At 37.9% G+C, this 24,830-nt stretch overlaps 1 protein-coding gene across 4 annotated transcripts in view; it reads right to left on the bottom strand.

Moving 5' to 3' along the window:
- The window catches only part of CDK14 (cyclin dependent kinase 14), a 543,473-nt gene that overhangs the window by 372,527 nt on the left and 146,116 nt on the right, over positions 1–24,830 (bottom strand). For all 4 annotated transcript variants that reach the window (XM_078059238.1, XM_078059237.1, XM_036071484.2 and 1 more), the window contains one exon: positions 23,465–23,559. In XM_078059238.1, coding sequence (XP_077915364.1) covers positions 23,465–23,559 — 95 coding nt within the window. The remainder of the gene's footprint in view (positions 1–23,464; positions 23,560–24,830) is intronic.

The following is a 24,830-nucleotide window of genomic DNA, read 5'->3' as shown; positions in this document are numbered from 1 at the left end:
AATTCACTCTTATATTTGTTCTGTGTTTTGGTTCCAGAAGCTCACTCGCCTCGGTAGCAGTGATGTAAGCAAAACAGAGGGGAGTAACTGCACTCATTCTCTAGCACCTTTCTACCCCAGTGGCATCTTCTGTGTATCCACCTCAAACCTTAGCCTTTCCTGGGCTTCTGATGCTTGCTCTCCTTCTCTCACTGAGCTGCATTGTATTGTGGTTATCTGGTCTGTGTTGGTTTGGTTTTGAGAGACTTTCACCATCCGTTTTTACATTAATCTTCCAGAGTTTTAGGGCAATGGACTGGACACTTCTCGGTATTCTTCTGGAATACCTCCAGATGCAAGGAACCATTTTTGGATAGAGCAAAAGTCCCATACATACAGCCTCTGAGGAGATTACCAGCCAGAGAAGAAATAAGACCGTATCAAGCAACTAAAATGCAAGATAAACAAAGATAAGTTGCTTTAAAAAAAAAAAAAAAGTAAGGCAAAGGAATCAAAGACAAGGAATGGAAGAATTGTTCAAATATCAAAAAAAGGCACAAAGCACAGAAAAGATACCCAGGACACCTACAAATGTAAAGGTAGTTGGTTACACATATTCCTGAAATTACTAGAGAGGGGCATGTTTATTTAATGAGATGAGAGGGTTTCATTAAAAATAAGTAAAATGTAGTTTGAGTTTTTAGAAACTGATTTTTCACACATAGTGAGATTTGAAATTCACTGTGTTAAATATTTCTACAATGGCGCGCCTGAGTCGCTCAGTCATTAAGTGTCTGCCTTCAGCTCAGGTCATGATCCCAGGGTCCTGGGATCGAGCCCAGCATCAGGCTCCCTGCTCCATGGGAAGCCTGCTTCTCCCTCTCCCACTCCCTCTGCTTGTGTTCCCTCTTTCGCTGTGTCTCTCTGCATCAAATAAATAAAATCTTAAATAAATAAATAAATAAATAAATAAATATTTCTACAAATTTTTCTCTACAACATACAATTTATGTCCCTAAACATACAACACCCAAAGGTGCCCATACGCACTGAAACCTAAGAACGAAGGGACGGTGTGAAGGTTAAGAAAAAAAAGAAGTTGGGTTTTTCCCTGTTTTTCCCTAGTCCCACTTTCAAGCACACTTGTCTGGGGAAGCATATTACTGCGGTCTTTGAAAAGGCAGCATTTTACATTTCTAGAGAAATCAAATTTTCTCTTTCTGAGGTCAAGTTGCCACTTCAAATAGATTTTTATCTTCAGAAGCTTTTTTTCCCATAGAAAATGCTTCAAAAAAGCAGAAAAGAAATGAATATACTTTTTGATGATAATATCATTTTTCCCTATCTTGGATTACTTATTATTTTCTAGCTAATGCTTACATACTATATCTCATACTATATTTAAATATAAAAATAAAATCCACTCATTCATTTTTTTTTTTTTAAGTCTAACTACAGCATCACAATCAGCCTGAGCCATTACACAAGCTGGGATTAAAGAAGAGAATAAAGTCTGATGCTCCACCTTAGAACATCTCAAGCTTTCTCAGTGCAAAGATATGTTTAAACCATGATGTTCCCATTTTGCTAACAGAGTCAGAAATTGTCCTCATTCTCTAGTTGAGGCACACATGTTCATCATCGTAAGAGAGAAGTCAGGCCTCCACTCGCAGGAAAAAAGCGTCTCCAAAAAAGTTAAATGAGATGCACCAAAAAGCACATCACTGATTCACCACAAGGCTTTAAGGAATCCCCAAATACTCGTTGCCAAGTAGTGTTAATCACAGAGATCTTGCATTTTCCATTCAAACATAGCCATACAAAATTAAGTGAAGTTTGGAACAGCAGGATAAAACAATTAAAGCAGCCCTGGAGAGCCATTAGGCAGGGGTATTCAGAGTTCAGACTGTTTTCTACCCATTCTAATAAAGACACACACACACACACACACACACACACACACACAGACGCAAGCACACACGCACACACACCCATCCAGTTTATGTAACAACCAGGATAGCAACCTGGTTATTTTCTTTTTTTGGGTTGGCAGCAAAGGCCCATGGACAACCAACAAAGATAATTATTATAAATACACAGTAGCTTGGTTAAAGGACGAAGACTTCTATCAAGTCAAGAGGATTATGAGTGATTTTTATTTTCTTCATTAAATTGGACTACTGTCATAATTATAGAAAATGTGTCACTGTTACATACCTTTGAAATGAAATTTTCTAAAACAATATCAAGCAAAGCCAAATTTATCTAGTTTGAATGAAGTCTTTTATGACAAAAAGGATTGGAGAACAATGCCTAGGCATCATTAATTACTAAATCTAAAGACTGTTATTACTCTCCTAAAAATAAAAGGGGTACTATAACGGACTGCTGTAAAGGCAAGCAAGGTGCCAATGCAAAAAATGACTCAATTAAACATAAAGTTGAAAACAATCCACCTACACATGGTGAGGCTCAGGCTTTGTATTAATTCATGTTTTACTAATGAGCTGATTAGATAAGGACTTTATAAAAATTATGTAGAATTGATATAATAAGATCTATGCTTAGTATTACTTCCAAAACCTAGCACTAGAGCCAGAGTACAAATTACCCTGATTTGGAATCAAATGGTCTTACATACAGCCAATAGGTTTAAAATTACAACAGGTGTCTTTTAAATCAAAAATAGCACTTGCATTGAATATCACTATTGTTAAAGCACCTACAATGTGACAGGCCCTGGGCCAAGGACTTTATGTCTCATTTAATCCCTATAACAAAGTTGTGTGATAGATACTATTGTCATCTCCACTTTATTAAAAAAAAAAAAAAAAAAAAAAAAAACCAAGGCACAGTTCCAGATCACACAACCAAAAGAGGCAGTTTCAGAATTTTTAGGAGGTCGGACTTCAGAACCCATACTCATAAATTCTCTGTGGGGGAGCAATAATTACAGCATGAACCACAGAAGAAAGGTATGTGAGCCATATTCTCGCACTACTCCTACATTCAACAGAGGCGCTCTGCTTACATCAGTGTATTTTTTTTTTCAGACACCTGTGATCAAATTATTTACTGTCAAAGCAATGTCATTATTCTTTGTGTTTTCTAATAATTTTTTACAAACCTTAAAATAGATCAATGTGTTTTGGAATGGGCATTAATAAGTCTTATCTTAATTGTAAAAGTGACATGTGTTTATGGCAAAATGGTTGGCAAACACAGAAAAAAAATTATATCAAAATAATCCTATTATTCAGAGGTAAATTTTTCAACATGTGTGTGTATCTTCTAGACTTCTTTCTGTGGGTGGATATTTTTTTTAAATGGTATCCCACTTTTATATTTGGTCATTTACTTTTTTTTTTTTGTGGTTTAATAATCTATCTTTTTACTGGATGAGCTGATATAAAATCCAGGAAGCCTCAAGTTCAAACAAGCTCATACTTCCCTTTTAAGGAAAATGGCCCCAGTACTTCTTTCTTTCATAAATTTTCATGACTTTCATTTTGGTATATTGATCAAAGCAACCCCACTAGTCAAGCAAGAAAGACCTGACAGAGGAAGCAAGTATGGGCCTGACAGCCACATGGGGGCAGGACCTATATGGGGCACAGTTCCTTGAGTTGGCCTGGCTGGAATTTAGGGTAATGGAACCGCTTCATACCTAGTGATGGAAAGCAACCAATCAAATCACCTCCAGGACAGATACGCTAGAAGATTTTACTCTATGAGCCCAGATATGTGACTTTAGATTTGGAAGAACTAAGACCCATGGCAATCAAATGTGCATTTGAAGAAAGAACTTCCTATGTCCTGACTACAAATCTCTACTCCCAAGGGCCATCTGTCAAAGTCTTCTCAACACACTTAAAGAGTGTGGTCACAGCATCCCTAAACACTTTCCCCAGTCATTACATAGTTAATGTTTATACTTGAGTATGTATTAATAGCATTGTGATAGGTGCTGAAGAACACATATATGCATAAGAGTACATGACATACATATGAATATAAGTTACATACATATGAGGAAATAAAGGACACAGAAAGCAAGGCAGTAACTAAATCATGAAAAAAAAGAAAAAATTATTCTGACACCTGTTTAAATAGTAAGGCTTTATTCAAGACTATTATAATAGGGGAGAGAGACAGGGCTCAACTCTGAATATACAAGAACAGTGGGGATTTAGAGCCACAGAGAGGTTAGGGGGTCATTCACGGATGGATGGAAAATTACTAAGAAGTGACATCAAGGGTAGGGGTAGTTTCTGCTAACCTGATCTAACAGGATCCTGGCTAAGGGCAGGCCAGAGCAACCATATAGCAAGGGTGGGGAGATTTTCTCTAAATGGCAGGAATCTTGCTAAAACTAGGCTAAGAAGGCCTGGCAAGGACAGGGGGTTGCCGGGGCGGGGGGGGGAGGGTGGATTGTGGCAGGCAAAGTCAGGGCCTAGTCAGGAAGAGGACTTAGAGGAGCATAACTAAAGTTTAATCAAGGACAGTGCCTTGTGAGAAGCCAGGAAAATCTCACAGTATGAGTGGGACTTGAGTTGGACCTTAAAGATGGGATAGACCATGGGCATGTGAAAAGGAGAAGTAAGCCATTTACACAGAGGAATCTATAAACAAAGATGCAGAAAGAGGTGGGGAGGCCCACTTAAAAGTACAGAGAGTAAAAACGAGGGAATCAGTAGAGCATAAATAGTAGACTCAAGAGGGATCTGGACGCCTCTAGTCCACCACAGGATTGATCCAGTAAAGTAATTAGACCTCTGATCTTGCAAGACATCAATATATTTATTACCTGCTAACACTTTTTTTAGGGTAGAGCTCTGAATGAAGTAAAAGCTAACATATCAAAAATGTCCATCTGTTACTTAAATATACATTCCTAACCAATAAAGGTAAGTTAACTGAGCTTATAAGTCTACTAAATGTACTTCATGATATATAGATTAAAACAGACTATAAACCATAAGAGACTATGGACTCTGAGAAACAAACAGGGTTCTAGAGGGGAGTGGGGTGGGGGGATGGGTTAGCCCCGTGATGGGTATTAAGGAGGGCATGTATTGCATGGAGCACTGGGTGTTATATGCAAACAATGAATCAAAAACTAATGATGTAATGTATGGTGACTAACATAACATAATTAAATTAAATTAAATTAAAAGGAGAAAAAACAGGCTATAAAATTAATATATTTATAAATACAGATTAACATTAAAACATACTAAAAATTAATAAATGTCCAGGATTTAAACTGTATCCATGTGTACATACCATAAAATATTTGGTGGCAAGTCTTTATTGTAAAGACAAAGAAAGCCAAATACACAACCTGTTAAATCCACCTGTGCTAACTTGCAGGGCTTTCTAAGCAGTAACATGTGAGTTTATCACCATCAAACAAGACATTAGCATCCCTTTTCTAAAGAGGAATCTTTTTGCCAGGTTTAGTGCTACAAAGTAAGGAAAACTGACAAGATCTTGAACAAAAGGCTATTCAGTGATGTCAAGTCTCAGGCACCAAATCTAGCTTCCAATAAGAATGCTAATTTTTGTCCAGTGAGACAACATAATTTAGCCACTTTGAGGAGAAACCACATTCTATAGCTTTTCCTTGTACTACATGGCTTTTGCGGAGTCTGGCTTCAGTAAATACTGCACACAAGAATGAATGAAGTCAACTACTTCCAACAAGGGCTAAACTAGCACACAGCTTCAGATAGGGCAGATCCCATCTGCTTTCCCCGATAGAATAATTTCTATAACTAAGAATTCATGAAAGTCAGCTTTCCTAAATGTCTCTCCTTTGTGTGTGTGAATCTTTTCAGACATTAACAGAAAGCTTTCCGATGTGCTTTTCATTTAAGTTCAAAATGAGTGTTGGAGGTTAAAGTCTCTGACTTCAGAGGCAACATATACTGAAAAATAATTAGACATTCACTCAGATTTTCGCCTAAAAGGAGGAATGGAGACAAATGTCATGACTCTTCTTCCAACTGCAGCAGATGGGAAATCATCAGTAGTCACCCAGCTGAGGCACTCTCTCCCATGACAGCACCTTACATACAAATCCTGGCCCAGAAAACAAATAAGACTTTAGCTGGTGTAATATGCTATCTTATAATAAGTAAACAGAAAAAAGGTAATATATCTGTACGTTGGGTAAATTGAATACATATATCTAAATCTTTCTATGTCAAATACTTGCAAATAAAATAGTCACTTTGTAATTATTTACCATTTTCCTCTTTTTTTCTAAGATTTATTTTATACATGTTCCATGTTTAAAAATGGAATATAGTTATACACACACACATATATATACATGTGTCTTTGTGTGTATATATAACCATACATAGAGCGATATATATAGTACCTACAGCTACATATGTAGTAATATAAAACTTACTATAAAAAATAAACACTATAAAACTAATGTCCCGTGTCCATGGTAGATAAACATCTTTGGTTATAACACATAGAATCACCTTATTCTTAGTTTTTATTCTTTTTTCTTGGTTTTTAAAGAAAACACACCCCTTATTTTCCTCTTTTTACTATGATCTTAAAATCCAGGCCACTATTTATTCAACTGGACTCAGATTATGAATTTCAGAAAGTGAGAAAGCATGATTAATCATATGTCAGAGAAGCATCCAACCCGTATGCTATAAAAGCTCACTCATTTTGAACGACTACGGGGAAAGTATGATTGAATTTTAAAGGATATTTGGGAAAACAGGGAAATTTACTCATTTTAGATAGATGGAATGGCTCCAGCTCTGAAGTAGAATAAGAAAGTGACAGATGAGAAGTTGAGACACCCAAGGTTTCAGGGCAACAATGTTGTTACTCAGGAGTATAAACTTACAGCCCACCATTCAACCTGTCAACTCTGCTCTCTCCAACTTTCAAAGACAATCTCTGCTACCTGCATTTTCTTTTTCATTTATACACATACATGAATATATGTATATTTGTATATTATATAAATATATGCAACACAAGGGGAAATTTTTGAAAAGTAGAAAGGGAAATATAACTCTGCAGACTGATTACTAACTGGAGGAGATTATGCTAAGTGAAATAAGTCAAGCAGAGAAAGTCTATTATCATATCATATGGTTTCACTTATTTGTGGAACATAAGGAATAGCATGGAGGACATTAGGAGAAGGGGGGAATCGGAGCGGGAGACAAACCATGAGAAACTATGGACTCTGAGAAACAAACTGAGGGTTTTAGAGGGGAAGGGGGAGGAGGGGATGGGTTAGCCCGGTGATGGGTATTAAGGAGGGCACGTACTGCATGGAGCACTGGGTGTTATACGAAAACAATGAATCATCAAAAACTAATGATGTATTGTATGGTGACTAATATAACATAATAACATAATAAAATTAAATTAAATTTAAAAATAATATAAATAAATAAATAAATAAATAAATAAGTGGCTACTAGCATTGTCCCTAGGTAGAGATCTGGCCATGTCAGCTTCAAAAATTGCATTTGTCATGAAGCATCATTCACCTGACCATATTTATTAGACAAAATAACCTTCCATACAGATATTCTCTCCAGCTCTTATTAATTAAACAAGTCCTTTTATTAACATATGGGTCAATGGTAAATTAGCTCAGGTCCCACCAGCTATCACGAAAATGATTTAAAATTTAATCAAGTCATCTGAAAGTTTATGTGAATAAATACATACAAACAATATAAATGTACCTGCTTAGACACAAGTACATAAGGAAGTGACAAAAAAGAACAAAGAAAAGTGGGCCAGAAAATTTGGCAAGATTCTCAAAGGACACAACAAGCAGAATCATTTTCTCCTCTTAATTCCATTTTGAATGCTTAACTGCACTCACAGCTAGGGCTGGGAATAACTTGGGGGCGAAGGGGTGACTCAAGGGTGCTGAGTTCCTGATTTACTCAAAAACCTATTTGAAAGAATTATTTTGTTAAGGTACTGCTCTTACTATAATATTAGTTCCTCCATTATTTATGAGAAGGACAAAAGGGTTGTAAACGTGCTGGTAGATCAGGAGTTGTGTGTGTCACAGGAGTCGAAGAAAAAGTAGTAAGAGACAATGGGTGCCACTGAATCTCGGGCCGATGTCCACACAGAGAAGGCAGCAATGAAATGGAAAACCTTGTCCGAAATAACTGTATCTAAAGGAGGGAAAAGGGGAGCAGTAAGTGTTCTATTTCATGCAGTCCGTTCTACATGGAAAGCCACAAATCAGCACGGTGAAGTATGGGAGACGGGAGCTATGTGTCACTGTGGAGTTGCCTAGAACAGTGGAGAATGTGGGCGATACAAGACTAATGAGAAATGACAGCAGAGGCACAGAGGGAAGATTAAGAATCATGGGAGAAACTGGCCACGTACCCTAGAGTTAATCATTAATAAGAGGGGAGAGTGAGCACAGATTTTAAGTTTTTTCAAAATAAAATGAGCAAGCAAAAAATAAAAGGAGATAAAAATTAAGAACTCAGCTCTAGAGGTGGGCTGACTGAGTCTGGGTCCTGGCTCTGCCACATAGCTATGTCAGTGACTGTGGCAAATTACTCAGATTTTATGGGCCTCAGTTTTTCCATCTGTAAAATGGGAGAAATCATCTCATTTCAAAACTTTTCCAGAATCGTTATAAAAAACAAAGAAAAAAGTAATAGCCGAATTCATTTAACATGTACTATATTCGAGATGTTTTAAAAAACTCCAAATGCATTCATTCTCATAGATTCTTCACAGCTATGTGAAATCAATTCTAATATTTGCCCTATTTTCACAAGTGACAAAATGAAGCTTAACCCAGTGTTCCATAATCTTAGCTTTATTTCATGACCCTAAATTACAGAAAGAAAGGTATGACCATGAGAGAGAGAGAGAGAGAGATACACAAAAATATTGTCATTTAAAAACTACAACTAGTATCAATGAAGAAAAAGAGGAAAGCAGAGAAACCCATATGCTACACAGAATTCAATGATGTATTTAAATTTTTAAAGAACACAAATAAAAATAGAAGAGATATTTACGAAGAATAATACTCTTATAGATCTATGTCCTAAATGAGGTGAAACTGGCAATAAAAACTATTTTATATCTATATATTATTAACACATGACAGGGAGAGGCATTATCAAAGACCTATGGAATAAAGTTCAAGCAACAGAGAAAACAGTTCCTCAAATTTCCTCATCAAGAACATACTTCAAGTGTTTCCTTAGTTGTTTTTTCTCTCCCTTTTTACTGATGCCTGGCTCATAATCTATATACATACTGAATTCTTTCCTGTCTGGTTTAAAACTAAAACGACAAAAAATACTTCTGTCCTATCTTCTTTGCTACCTCACTCCCTGCATTTCGGCCTCCGTCCTCCCCTTTCTCTCTTCAATCCAAAGCAGGTGAGTCTCTAACCCCACCAGTCCCCTACAGGAACTAAAGAAAAACCTTCCTAGTTGCAAATTTAAGGGGTTCTTTTCAGGACGCATCTTTTCAGGACCTTGCTGAATATTTGACATTATCACCCACAGGCCCCCGTAACTCTCTGCCTTCCTTGGCATTTGGCTGGTTTTCTGGCTGCCTTTCTAGGCAATCCCTCTCAGATTCTGTGGTTCGTCTTTCGTCTAACTCTAACTATTGGTGTTCTATTATCCCATCACTTCTATTTCACTCAGAGATGAGATCCATTCTATTTTAATTTAATAATCCTCTGTGCTTTACTTTGGGCACAGTCCCAGGTGCCCTTAATTCTCCAGAGCTTTACACTAAAACTTTCCCGGGGACTAAAGCAGACAACAACAACAACAACAACAACAACAACAACAAAAACCCAAACAAAAAACTCCCACAAATCTGTCACTCTGTTTAACCCAGCCCATTGCCTTCCCCTTAGGAACTCAGCTTCCTCTGGGATCCCCAATTGGCCTGGGTTAGTAACATTTATTTGCTTTCTCAGTATCTCCATATCCCTCTTCTTTCTCCTCAGGGGTTTGATCACACACAACAAAAGCCTTTGGTCGCTTTTCCTGCTTCTTCAGGGGCTCTTTTATCTGTGGGTACCTGTGCTGGCTGCTAAGCTGCTTAAGAATTCACTCTTGTCTCACGCATCAGGCCAATAAGGGATGACTTCTATCTTATTCTCTGTTGAATTACAACAGGGCTTTCAACTATTCACCGGAAGTTCCTAGTGTTTTCCCTCAGCTCAAACAATGCTCATAGATCTGTAGGATCGCTGATTTAAATCCCTAAAAAGAGAGACCATTAAAAATACAGCAATCCCCTGGGTGGCTCTGTTGGTTAGGCAACTGCCTTCGGCTCAGGTCATGATCCTGGAGTTCCAGGATAGAGTCCCACACTGGGCTCTCTGCTTGGTGGGGAGTCTGCTTCTCCCTCTGACCCTCCCCCCTCTCATGCGCTCTCTCTCTCTCTCTCTCATTCTCTCTCTCTCTCAAATAAATAAATAAAATCTAAAAAAAATAATAAAATAAAAATACTGCAATCCCCAAGAGACCATTTTGAAATAGAGACAAGTATTTTTCAAATTTTCAAAAATTCGTTTATACAGGGAACTGTATGTTTATGTCCTTGAACCCCGGAAGGAAGAAAGCACATATTTGCTTGGTTATCAACCATTAAGCATGAAAAATGTCTCATACCTAAAATCTTTACATTTCCTTTCTGTCTCGAGATTTTTTTTAAGGTCAGATATGTTTCTGCATAAAAGTCACTGAGCTTGTATTATCTTTTCCATTTTCAGATTCTACTGACAAAGGTAGGTGTCACTTGCCAGTTCATTATGAGGCAACAAACAAGAGCCTGAAGTTGAACTTCCCAGGAAACCCAAACATACTTAGGAAAGAATCAGATCACGCCCCACTCCTTTCTCCAAAGCCTTCCTTTCTGATCTTGCTCTACCAGATGTCACATTCCTCAAAAATCATCCCAAATCAACAATGTCTACAATCCAAATCTTGTACTTGATTACTTTATGCAATTTATAGTTCTAGATTTTTCAAGTACTTTTGCCATCTCCCCACAATTATAATTCCTCCTAATGCTATAGTATACCCCTCCTGTATGTGCCAATGCTAAATAAACTATAAGCATCTGACTAAAACTCATTGACTCTTTTTTTTTTATGTAATGTTAATCATCATACATTACATCATTAGTTTTTGATGTAATGTTCCATGATTCATTGTTTGCGTATAACACCCAGTGCTCCATTCAATACGTGCCCTCTTTAATACCCATCATCGGGCTAACCCATCCCCCCACCCCCCTCCCCTCTAGAACCCTCAGTTTGTTTCTCAGAGTCCATAGCTTCTCATGGTTCGTCTCCTCCTCCGATTCCCACCCCCCTTCATTTTTCCCTTCCTACTATCTTCTTCTTTTTTTTAACATATAATGTATTATTTGTTTCAGAGGTACAGGTCTGTGATTCAACAGTCTTACACAATTCACAGCGCTCACCATACCACATACCCTCCCCAATGTCATTGACTCTTTGACCTCTAATAGCAACTGACTTCACCCAAGTCCCAGCTTACTCATTAATTCCTGTTTCAAATTTCCAGCATTTCCACTATCTTGAATTACTCTGAGCCTATCATTTATATTATGAGCAGTAAGGGATCTGGGTAGATCATTTGAATTTTAGACTGATCAGTTTCTATTCCACAAAAATCATGACCTCTAGACTCCATACCCTGCTGTCTAAGAGAATGTGCTGTACCTAAAGGTCATTAATCGTCATGAATCTTTTTAAATTAATTGACAAATCTTCATTAGAGGTTCAATGACAATCACAATTTTTAAAAAGCTCCCAAAGGTTCACCGAAATTAATGCTTCTAAATACTCAGTTGAATTCCATAATAAAGCACTTTAAATAACTTCTGGTTTTTGGCAAAATGCTTTATCAAGTCTCTAGAGGAATAAAGTTCTATATAAGTAAGGTGGTCATATATTTTATCACCCAAATGGAGACAGTGGATAGTAAAAACACTGAATTAGTGAAAAGAAACACTATTAATAATAACACAAAGACAACAAGCAAAAACCAGGATTGTATTAGGCAAACCAGCACGTAAGATGCCCCTCTCCACAAGGCACCAAACACCACACTGGGTCTTTGTTCTCAGGAATGTATCCAACACTTAGTGAGGTTAATCCAAAAAGGCATCAGTGAATATGTGGTCAGAAAAGATAAGTGAAAGAACTCTGCAAAGGTGAGAGCGAAGATTTAATTCTAGACTGAAATGAAATCCAGGCTATATTGTGAGGTATTAAAACATAGCCCCCAAATTCTTTGACATTCCTCATGGAGAGGCACCATCTATGTCTTCTACCCTTGATTCTGGTCTCTCGGAACACTAGATCAATAAAGAAGGTGAAAGTGACACAGCGCCAGTTCTGGGCACAGGCCTTAAAATGCTGGCAGCTTCCACTTTCTGTACCTTGGAAGTGCTGTGTAGGTCATCTATTCCTTACCGATCTTTTTGCCTGCTTGATCCATCAGTTACCGACAGAAGGGTGTTGAAGTCTCCAACTATAAGAGTGGATTTGTCCGTTTCTCCTTTCAGTTCTATCAGCTTTTGCCTCCCATAGTTTGACACTCTATTGTTAGGTGCATACACATTTAGAATTATTATATCTTCTTGGGAAATTAATACCTCTATCACTATGTGATGCCCCCTCTTCATCCTGACGGGTTTCTGAGTCTTCAAAAGAGTCTACTTAGTCTGAAATTAATATAACTACTCCAGCTTTCTTTTAAACAGTGTTAGTATGGCATATTTTCTATGAATTTACTTTTAATCCAATTAAGGTAGGTTTCTTGTAAGCAACACAGAGTTGGATCTTGTTTTTCATCCACACTGATAATCTCTTCCACTTGGTGCATCTAGACCAATGATACCTTAAGCGATTTGGATATAGGTATATTAATATCCATCCTGTTTGTAACTGTTTTCTTTTTATTGTATTTGTCCCTTTTTTGCTCCCTCTTTTTCTGCCTCTAATTTTAATTGAGCATTTTATATAATTCTATTTTATCTTCTTAGTGTATCATTTATACTTTTTGAAATCTTCATAGTGTTGTGCTAGAGTTTACATTTCTAACTAACCTAAGTCTAGTTTCAAATAACACTGTATCAGCTCCTGTGTAGCAGAGTGCCTTCCAACAGTGTTCTCCGTTGCAGTCATCCACCCCTCGTGATGCTACTGTCATTCATTTCACTTATCTAGACGCCATAATCTCCCAATACACTGTTACTATTATTGCTTTAGATAGACAGTGCATTTCTAGTTCAACTAAGATGACAATAAAAGATTTTATTTTACTTTTCTTTATTCCTTCTCAAACGCTCTTTTTTATAGAGATCCAAGTCTCCAACCTGTATCATTTTCATTTTGCTTAAAGTACTTCCAAAATTTCTCATAAGACAAGTCTACTGCCAATGAGTTCCCTCAGTTTTTGTTTGAGAAAGTTTTTATTTCTCCTCCACCTTTGAAAGATATTTATTGGATATAGAATTCTAGGTTGGTGGTTTTTTAACCTCTTTTCTTAAGGATTTCACTCCGCTCTCTTCTTGCTTTTGTGGTTTCTGATGAGAAATCTGATGAAATTCTTATTTTTTTTCCTCTGTAGGTAAAGTATTTTTTTCTCTAGCTTCATTTAAGATTTTCTCTTTGTCTCTGTTTCTCCACAGCTTGAATATGATATGCCTAGGTATACAGGGTTTTTATTTTTGTTTTTCAGATTTGTTTACATATAAACATACTTGGCGTGCTCTGAGCCTCGTGGATCTGTGGTTTGGTATCTGTCATAAATTTTGGAAAGTCTTCTGCCATTTTTACTTCAAATACTTCTTGATTCTTCCTTCTGCTGGTATTCCAATTATGCATATGTTACACTTTTTGATATTATCCCATAGTTCTCAGACATTTTAATTTTTACTCTTCTTTGCATTTGAGTTTGGAAGGTTTTTTTACTGACCTATAGTCAAGTTCTCTGACCCTTTCTTCAGCTGTGTTGAAGTCTACTGAACACATCAAAAGCATCTTTCATTTGTTATAGTGTTTTTAAAAAAATTCTCTTTTCTTTTGATTCTTTCTTAGATTCTTTTCTCATTTCTCTGTTTACATTACCCACCCTTTCTTGCTTTTTGTTTCCCTTATCCATTTACCCTTATATATTAATCACAGTTATTTTAAATTCCCTCTCTGACAATTCCAATATCTGTGCTATATCTGAGTCTGGTTGTGACGACTGCTCTGTCTTTTTGGGCTGTATTTTTTCCAATCTTTTGGAACGCCTTGTAATTTTTTGTTGAAAGCCAAACCTAAAGATTTATGTTAATCTGGCTGTGTTTACTGTTTGTTGTAACTGCTTCAAATGATTCCAGTGTTCCTGTTTTTGTCTCCTCCTGACTTGAGGCTTACATTAGTACTCCTCCTCACAGAGAGCCTGTCTTGCAACTCTCTCAGCTATAATCTACTGTTATTACACTGGAGTGATGGTAAGGTATGAGGGAGTGTGAACATTCTCAAAGCTTCTGAGTGAGTCTGAATTCATTTAGTGAACCTGCATCGTGGGATGTGACCTTCACAAGTGTTTCTCCAGTGGTATAGTTTTTTTTTTCCCCCTTTCAACCCCCTATTTCCTTCCCTGACTGCAGTGAGTCCCTAACCATTATTGAGTATGGTTTCTCCCACTTAAGTGAGACAGACAGGCTGGAGAGAGTCTGAGTGGGAGAAACTCCCATCAGCTGGGATAAGGCTCTAGCAAAAACCTTTGCCTGCAGAGCAGGCTTCTGTGATGGAGAACACTCTGGCTGTATTTTATGATTATTTTTCCTCTTCCCCTGCCAGAGCCCCAAGGGGATCTTTCCATGATCTTCACTGTGGGAACCCTGTAGGGTTCCCGGAGGCAAAACAAAAGAAAGTGTGGGGGTGTCCCTAAGACTGTGGTCCCCAAGAGTTCTCACTCTCATGCTAGACCACAGCCCATCTCCAGCAACTCATAAAAATTACCATTTAAGTATCCTTCCCAGTTTATGGCTCCAGCAGCCTGTGCTCCTGGTGAGGAGATTTGGGCTATTTCTATCTGGATATGTCAGTCTCTCCAGAATTTAGTACAGTGGTTTGCCCTGTGGCCTCCATTCTCTGAAGAATTGAACTAAAGTTTCACATGTTCTGTTCGCCTAGCATTTCCTCTTTGAAAAGATGGGAGCATCAGCTTCCAAGCTCTTTACATGTTGGAGCTGAAGCCAGAAGTCTCACTTCCTATGTTTTGGGATGCTCACTCAGAGAACCCAGTCACCATGCTATAAGAAAGCCCAAGCCCTGAGAAGAGCCAGCACCAACCTGCCAGCCATGTAAGCTATGTTGGGAATGGGTCCCTCATATTTCAGTCAAGCTGCACAAAATGATACCTCAGGGAGAAGAAACAAACTTTTCCCACCCTTCTCCAACTGCAGATTCGTGAGCAAAAAAACGATAGCTATTGTTTTAAGTCTCTATGTTTCAAAGTGGTTCATTTTTGCAGTAATATATAAGTAGAACATTCCTAACATGATCCTCAAGGCCTTGGAGATTTCTCAAAATTCAATTCATACCAGTCTCCCCTGAACATACCCCATCTCACATGGGGCTCTCTGAGTTTGTAGAACACACCAACCCCTCCTGGGGGTCTGGCCTGAAGCACTTTCATCCCTGAACTTTCCCTGGTTGGTCACATCTCCTTTGGATCTAAGAGTAAGTATCCCCTCCTCAGCAAGACTGCCACTGTCCATCCATCTAAAGCATGCTTATTGCTCACCCCTCTCTCTCACGCAAATATATATAACCCACCACTCTCTATCTTCCTTCTCACAGCTCTCTTTTCTTTTGTGCAATTTAAATTACAGATGTGTCTGCTGGCTTGATTCGTTTTTTTCTCCCCCACTAGATGATAGGCTCCATGAAAAGAAGAACTTAGTTTTGCTCACCATTACATATCCATCGCCTGGCCCAGTACACAGAACATACTAGGGTCTTGGTAAATGTCTCTAAGGGAAGGAGCTCTTTTAACTAGACATGACAAAAAACAAAACAAAAGAACAAAAACAGAAAAAACAACAACAACAAAGAAAGAAAGAAAGAAAATGTGAACTGCCTCCATGCACTCCTTGTTTAAACAGGGCTTCCCGACCTTGGCACTATTGACACTTGGAGGCAAATAAGCAAATGATTCTTTGTTGTGAGAGACTGTCCTATTCATTTGTAGAACGTTTCACAGCATCCCTGACTTCTAGATGCCAGTAACAACCTAAGTTGTGAAAACCAAAAATATTTCCAGGTATCATCAAATGTCTTCTGAGGAGCAACATCTAGAACCAGTTGAGAACCACGAATTTAAAATGGAAAGATGCTACTTCCCCAGCATCCTGGTTGAAACGAAAAGAATCACAATAATAATGAAGCAACTCAGGAATGTGGGTATGCTTTAAACTGAAACCTATCTTATCATAATATCCTTCCCCTTGTCCTCCTCAAAAACCACTTAAATTGAACTATGGGAGAAAGATTCAAGAAGCCCTGACATTACGATAATTGGAAATTCTACCCTAACTCTCTCAAAAAATTCCTCCCCTAACCAAAAAAATGCCTCCATTTTCACCAGCTGGGCAGATCTGATATATGACCACAATTCTGAAGACAGCAAATATCACAGATTCTTTTGAGGGTCTCCTAATCAAATGATCAAAGGACTCTGGTAATAAAAATGGCTAACAGAGGCCGATACATTTAGACATTGTCTAATAGGAAAGTTATTCCTGCATAGTTTAGTCTAATAATTGAAATCATGCTTCTTGCCTAAACAATATCCTCATTGTCGCTTTTGTCAAAAAGATTAGGCATTGTTTGTTTATCTGCTGCAAGCTAAATGAAACCAGCTGTACCCATGAACCAGACTCCAATGCCTTGCATTCTTCCTCTAAAGGAAGTCAGGGCTCAATCTGCAATTTGAATAGACTTTAGGGTTTTTTTAATTAGCAGATTTGGTGGGTGGGCCATTATCCTCCTTGGCCTACGTAAGGGTAAGAATTCTGCTTTTTCAACTTTCACCTAGACAGAAGGAGCACCGGATCTGAAAATTACAAGGCGTAAACTCATTTACTCCATTGGCTTTTTTCTTTCTAATCCAATTTCTCTTGTTGTACATTGTAATGCTGCATTTTGTGCATTAAATTACAAAGCTCACACTGATAGCATTATCATACTATGATGCCATTTTCAGACCCTGTGATTAATAGCGTGGATACAGGCTTGATCTTTAATGTGAGTGGTGATAATAAGCTTTGGCCTGTGGTCCCAAAGTCTAAAAGAAAATCAGAGCAGACCTAATGAGAGACAGAGATTGGGCCTCAGGAGCCTCCTGCGTCAGAGCTCATAAAATGTAATCAGATTTGCCTCTTTTGTGGGAGGCAACCTCTCCGGACGCTGGAGATTGGCACGACAGTCCAGGTGTCAACACCGAAGATTGAAACTTCAGTGAACCAGGAGTCCAGTGTTTTCCATCTGGGGATTTCTGATTTTTAGAATTCTTCAAACTGCCCCCGATAGTGTTTCAATGGAGTTGACCTTCAGGGCAAGCAGTGAGAGGCACCTCTTTAATCTCACATATTCTGAAAAGGTGATTAACTGCCACAGCCTTTCTTCTTGCTGCTGCTTGTTTTAATTAACAGCATTTCTCCCCCTATTCCTCCTGGGGCTTTGAAGAGCTCTTTGAAATGTGTTTAGTAGAGTTCAGTCTTGGTTTGGCATAGTCTCTCAATTTATGAGGTCGTTTAATTCAAGTTCAATTATTCAGCACAAATTGGCAGAATGAAATGCTAAAAGAAGATTGGCACTTTCAATCCCATAAATCTCATGTTACATAAAGTGAGCAAATTCGTCCATTGTTCTTATTGACCTCTGAGATAACAATTTACGGCTGGCACAAACCCGTGCGGGCAGGCTTCTCTGTTCAGCAGGCTCCCACAGGAGCAATGCTTTGGCACCATCCCCTCAACAGAAATGCAAGATAAGCAAAAAAAAAAAAAAAAAAAGGACCAAAAATCAGGACCATCTGTGAGATGACTTAGTCTAAATAAGTCGAATACTCTAATTCCAGAGATGGAACAAAGAGCAGGTTTTTCCTTCGCTAAATGACACAAAGTATGAGAAAATCAAAAGCAAGCATCTGCAGCCTCACATACCCCCTAGGTAAGTAGGAAGGAAAGGAGAGAACTCTGTTCCAGGCAAGAGGAAAGGTTCATAACTTCTCAGTACTCATGATGGGGTGCAGAACTGGGGGGGCTTCAGACATCTAGGAGAGACTGGGTGTGCCCCACCTGTAGATCCCAGTACACTGAGAAGCACGTGGTCCCACCACATCTCAAGTCTGAGGTGACTGTCTGTGGTCCGAGCCCTTATCTGCAATAGCCAGGCCTTAATGGGTGCTCACACATAAACAACCCACCGACCCTGCCAAATTACATTGCTTTAAACCAATTCCACTTTAACACTTAAACAGTACACTTTTGCTTAATCAAAACTTGCACAATAATCAAAATGAATCAGTTTGCTTTTCCTTTAAGGCTCCCAGTCTTTAATAAGTTTAGTGGAGAGTCTGATAACAAAGGGTGAAAATATATTTGTTTGGGGACCACAGCCCAAAAGACAACTGTCCCAAGGATTCCTATGAATACACACAGTGATGAGGGAGGCTTGATTTAAAAGCACTGAGGCTTAGCATTATATTCTCTAGCTCCAGGTCCTTGTAAATGACAAGATTTCATTCTGTTGATGCAAAAGAAGCCAGTCCGAGAAAGACAAATACCAAATGATTTCACTCATATGTGGAATTTACAAAACAAATAAGCAAAGGGAAAAAAGTGAGAGAGAGAGAGAATCAAGGAACAGACGCTTAATTATAGAGAACAAACTGATGGTTACCAGAGGGGAGGTGGGGGGGTGGACTGGTGAAATAGGTGATGGGGACATAGGAGGGCATTTGTCACGATGAGCTCTGCGTGATGTATGGAAGTGCTCAATCACTACACTGTACACCTGAAATGAATATAACACTGTATGTTAACTAATTGGAATTAAAATAAAAACTTTTTAAAAAATTGAAAAAATAAAAGCACATGAGGCTGTGAATTTGATCAGTCACCCCTGGAGAGAACATATTTAAAATACTTTAGTCAACATCATCCTCTCTTCCTTCCTTTTGAAAACCCCACACCATTTTACATGGGCCTTTTTTACTGCATTCTAGCTCATATCAAATACACTACATTCTAACTTATGTTGAGTTATTTAGGTATATGGACCATCTCCCTTCAAAACTGTGAAGGCACTTGAGGTCAGAATCTGCATGTGATTCACCTCTTCTTCACCTACAGTATAAAAAGGGCATAAAAACAACATAATAAACACTCATCAGTAGTTGAGTAAGCTCAAAAAAAAAAAATGTTAACAAGTCTCTTAATGTACAAAAGTCCCTGGGAAAATTCCTGAAAGGTAAAAATGATTTTGAGGTACTAAATTAAAAACATTTTTAAATGTTATATTTTTTAAATGCAAAGTATTATACAATGCATAATTTTTTAAAATCTTATATTAAATGCTACAGGGATGTAAAAGAGAGAACATAATCAGGAAACCAAGCCAGGATAGAGATTCGTAGTCTGAGTGATGATAAACTGCCTCCCTTCCCCAAACATAAACACACACACAAAGTAAGCTGAAGAACACTGATTTAAAAAAAATATATTTCTACTCAAATATGAAAATGTGGGAAATCCAAGGCTTTTATTAAAAAAATTAAAGAGCTTGTTTGTGAGTTTTGTGTGTTGACATGGTTGCAGTACCAGCCATATTCTTTAAAACCAGGCTCCTCTTTTTTTATTATTTATTTATTTTTGCCTTTTCAAGGTTTTTTTTTTGTATTAAAAAGAAAAGCATAATTACCACAAATTACAAAAGACTAATACAAGCTCATTCAGGTATTTTACATTTTTTTTGTCCTTTTAAATGTCTTCTTTTTTTTAAGATTTTATTTATTTATTTGAGAGAGAGAGAGAGAAAGAGCACAAATGGGGGGCGGGGGGTGAGGGTGAGCAGCAGAGGGAGAAGGAGAAGCAGACTGCCTGCTAAGCATGGAGCTTGATGCCCAGGCTCAATTCCAGGACCCCGGGACCATGACCTGAGCCACCCAGGCGCCCCTAGAACCAAACTCTTTACCAAGGGGGCTACGCAGTATAGAAATCTCAGCCAGCTTCTTCCCAATCTATGTAGAGTAAGAAACTCAAGAGAATTCAAGGTAATAAAAAGCCTCTCTATTCCTTCAAGAGTTTCTATACTATAACTACCAGCAACTACACTTAAATCAACAAGTACACAAACATTTTGTGGGTGGGGAGAGGAGGATCTCCTTTGCCTGTATTATTTAAAGAACCATGAAATAAAAGATGACTCAAGATATACCATAAATAGTAAAAGAAGAACACTGTCATGAGTGCAATGCCAAATTACTGAGGTTTGAAATGTGTAAGTGTTATGGATTAAATTATATCCTCAAAAAAAGATATACTGAAGCTCCATCTCTAATATCTCAGAATATGACATAGGTTCTTTGGAAATAGGGCCTTTGACAGAGGTAACTGCATTGAAATGAAGTCATGCAGGTGGGCCCTGATCCAGTATGACTCGTGTCCTTCTGAAAAGGGGACATTTGGATCCAGACACACACAGGGAGAACACCATGGGGACAGGAAGGCGGAGACTGAAGTGCCGCGTTCAGAGGCCAGCAGTGCCGAAGACTGCCAGCTCACCGCAGAGGCTAGGAGAGAAGCAGGGAACAGATTCTCTCCCCTACAGAACCAACCGTCAGAAGGACCCAACTCTGCCAACACCTTCTTAGACTTCCAGCTTCCAGAACTGCGAGAAGATAAATTTCGGTTGTTAAGCCACCCAGTCTGTGGTACTTGGTTTTGGCAGCTCCAGCAAACTAATACAGTGAGGTTCGTGGCAAAATCCCAACTTGACCCATGTGATTCAAGGTGTATTTGTAAAATGCTCACAAACTAGAAATTAGTGAGATCTCTACAAATACCAGGCAACTTTACCACAATATAATGATAGCTGCTCTTGGAGAAGATGCTAAAGATAATGTTTAAAGATGGGAGGCAGGGATGCCGACATGTATGGGAGAGTGGTGAGGAGTCCTGGGATGGGGGGGCACAACATTTCACTGGCTATTTAAATTACAGCACTTCAGGGGACACATCAAACAAACTCAGCTCTCAAGCCTTGCTAGACGGCATGTAACTGTTGTGCTCTGGCCTGACCTTGCCACCCTAAAGCAAGCAAGCACAGGCAATCTGTCCTCTCTTAAAGCAGGTGAGTGGTCAATGGCTTTCATCTCCAGCTGGAGGAAATTAAATGCTACATGTGACCAGCAGGCTTGAAACTGCTTGAGAAATGCTGACAAGATACATTTAGGCCTGCTGGAGTGAAGAGTATTAACTGTCCAGAACTGCCCTTCTCAAAGATTGCAGATACTTAAAAGGCAGCCTTTCTTTTATTCAAGCATAATAAATGGAGGATTTTTCAACTATCTCCAAGATTTTGACATAAATCACAAAGTTAAACATTTAATAGAGTTATTATCTTACATTTGGAAATCAGCTGAGCCCATCTTTTTTGGGAAGGCACTTAAAAGTAACTGGTGTATTTCCTTATAATGAAATAATATGTTTGCTTCTGTTTGATTCATGATTACAACAAGCCAGAGCATATGTGAGAACCATCTGGAATATTCAACAAGGACCAAGGCTTTCCGAGAAAGGCCTTATACTGTGCAAGCAGTATTGCATAATGGTTAGGAAAAGAATGGCTGCAAACCAGAGAGACGTGAGCCAAAAACAAGCTTTGCCACTAACCAATTGTGTGGACTTGGACAAGTGGTGAAAACTCTCCAAGCACAGGACTCCTAGTCAAATGGAGGTGATAATTATAGGAACTATCTTTGTAGGGCATCATGAGAAATGATGAGACAATGGATATACCATACATTATGCAAAACAATTGCTTAATCCAGTGTAGTGACCCTCACGTTATAAACATTAAATGTACAATTAATTTTTATATACTAGAGAAATAACTATTTTTCTTTAGGAAAGAATATAAAGTTTCACACACAACCTCTATTAAAAACTGCTCAACAATATTCTATAATGCTCAGGCACTCTAGATAAGTCATTAACAGCCCTCTAGATTTGACTTGATTTTTTATTCCCATCATGTTTCTTTTTCATACAAATTTTTTAAAAGACATTTTTTTTGGTAAATATTTAAAATCTCAAAATTAGTACTATTATTTGTTACTTATATTATTCCTGCATCCTTACTTACATATCTTCCTTTGTCAGAAATATTTCTTCATCTTCTTAAAAAACATAAGCAAAGGAAAAACTACATTCCAGAAAAGCCAAAGATTACCTAAATGGTCAAAATTTCCAATTATGTGTTTAGAAAGTTCCTTCAGAGAATTTTCCACTACATGATTTTATGTAATTAATTAGGTTAGAATTTCCTATCTTCCATAATGACTTAAAAGAGAGACAAAAACAGGGAATGGTTCAGAAAATTATTTTTCAACATTATTTGGTAATGTTATTTAAGGTAAAGATTTGTATTTCCTACAGTTATTTGAGAAATAGCATTACATTTCTACATGCCACCGAATATAGTAACTCTGCACTCTTAATCAATAAAAGAGGGAGGAGGCCTATCAGAAACATATGGGGTAAGCTTTTCAAGAATCCAAACTTGTGCCTGACCCCAGGATAGCATTGGGCAGGGGGGTGCGGGGGGGGTGGGGTGTGGAGAATAACAACAGAAGGGAAGGTTGTTTCTCCACGTGAAAATATATGTAGTATGGTGTCAAAGTACACAGGTAGGAAAAAAGAAAAAGTCTGCATTTTTTTTTAATTTAGTGATTTATTTAGATGGAGTAAAAGCTCAATTTAAAAAGACGCAAGAATGGCCAATATATTTGACTTTGTCAAATCAGTACTCTTATTCTTAAGCAAACACTAAAGCTCCAGAAGAAATTAATCATATCATTCACCTGGAAACGAATTCTCATTTGAGGGTTCCAGCCCCAATGTTGGGGGTAGGGGGGCAGGGGTAGGACAGAAAAGATAAATTGGACAAGTCTGCAAAGTTGTTTGCTAGCAGGGAAAACCAATTCTGCTGACTTTCACACTTCTTAAAACAACAACAACAAAAACTGAGAGGGAAAATCTACTGTATATTAAAGGAGAATTATTTAAATAAATTAATATTATTAATTGTTAATAATCAGTATTAAGAGAGCAGGTACATTTTAAATGTGAAATATTAAAAACCGAATGAACTTACTTGCTTTTCCCTTTGTATACTGTAGCATAAGAGCCTTCCCCTAGTTTTTCCAGTTTTTCGTATGAGTCAGCTTTTCCAAATTTGGGACTTGTCGGCTAAAAATGGAGCAGAGGGTAAACAAAACAGATTGTATCAAACTAATTACAATGAATAGGCCAATTTTGCTAAAAATGTATAAATTCTGTCACTTTTTTAAATAGCTTTTTTCTGATATAAGAATATTTATTCTAAAAAACAACATGATAACTATTCAGGATACAAAACTCAGAAAATGCAAATAAACACAGTGTAGAAAGTTTAAATTTACCCATAATCTGTCTACCAAGAAAGAACCACCATTAATATTTTCGTATCTCTTCTTCCAGTGCTATCTATATGCTGATGACTGCTTTTTTACATAAATAGGATTACACTAAACATACTGATTTTAATCTGCTTTTTTCCCCCACTCAACATATTATGAATATTTTCCATGTTATTATATAATCTTCTAAATTAGGGGCTGGCTAGTCCAAACTAACACCTGTTCATCCCACAAACTTAGAAAAGTTTCTACTTCTTTTTTTTTTAATGGGGTGTGTGGTCAAAAGAAGAATAAAATTTAATAGCACAGTAAGATTATATATGAGAATCAAATTTTAGTGTCCACAAAGTTTATTAGAAAACAGTCATGCATGGTTATTTCCATATTGTCTTACGACTTGAAAGCTACAACAGAGGTGTAGCTGCAGCAGAGATGATACAGCCAACAAAACTGAAAATATTTACCCTCTGACCCCTGTTGTAAATCATGACTGTATAATATTCAGCCAGATAAAGGTACCCCTCCAATACCTCTTAGCAATAATGCAAACAAATAATCAAAGATGTATCACTCAGATATTACTCATTAATACAAAAAGAACTGTCTTATGTATTATAAACCGACCCTTAAGTTTAGCTGCAGCAAAATAACTCTTCCTAAAGACATGGTACATCCCATCAAGATGACAAAAGTGCTGGAAGTGAGTAATCTCATCACTCTTGCTGTCCCCAGCCCGCCTCAACTTTCACCAGACAAGACATGGGGAGTGCTGTCCTCCATGGGGCAAGTTACCTATTATTATTTTTTTTTATTATTCATTTGAGACACAGAGATACAGAGAGAGAGAGAAAGCATGCATGAGCAGGGAGAGAGGCAGAGGGAGAGGGAGAAGCAGGCTCCTCGCTGAGCCAGGAGCCCGATGTGGGGCTCGATCCCAGGACCCTGGGATCATGACCTGAGCAGAAGGCAGACACTTAACCATCTGAGCCACCCAGGCGCCCCCAAGTTACCTATTATTTTAATGTCACTATAAAAGGGTAATATCAAAGCGTATCAGAAAAT

This window comes from Halichoerus grypus, chromosome 12 (assembly GCF_964656455.1).
Source record: "Halichoerus grypus chromosome 12, mHalGry1.hap1.1, whole genome shotgun sequence".
Lineage (NCBI taxonomy): Eukaryota > Metazoa > Chordata > Mammalia > Carnivora > Phocidae > Halichoerus > Halichoerus grypus.
This window is presented reverse-complemented; position numbering and strand designations above follow the sequence as displayed.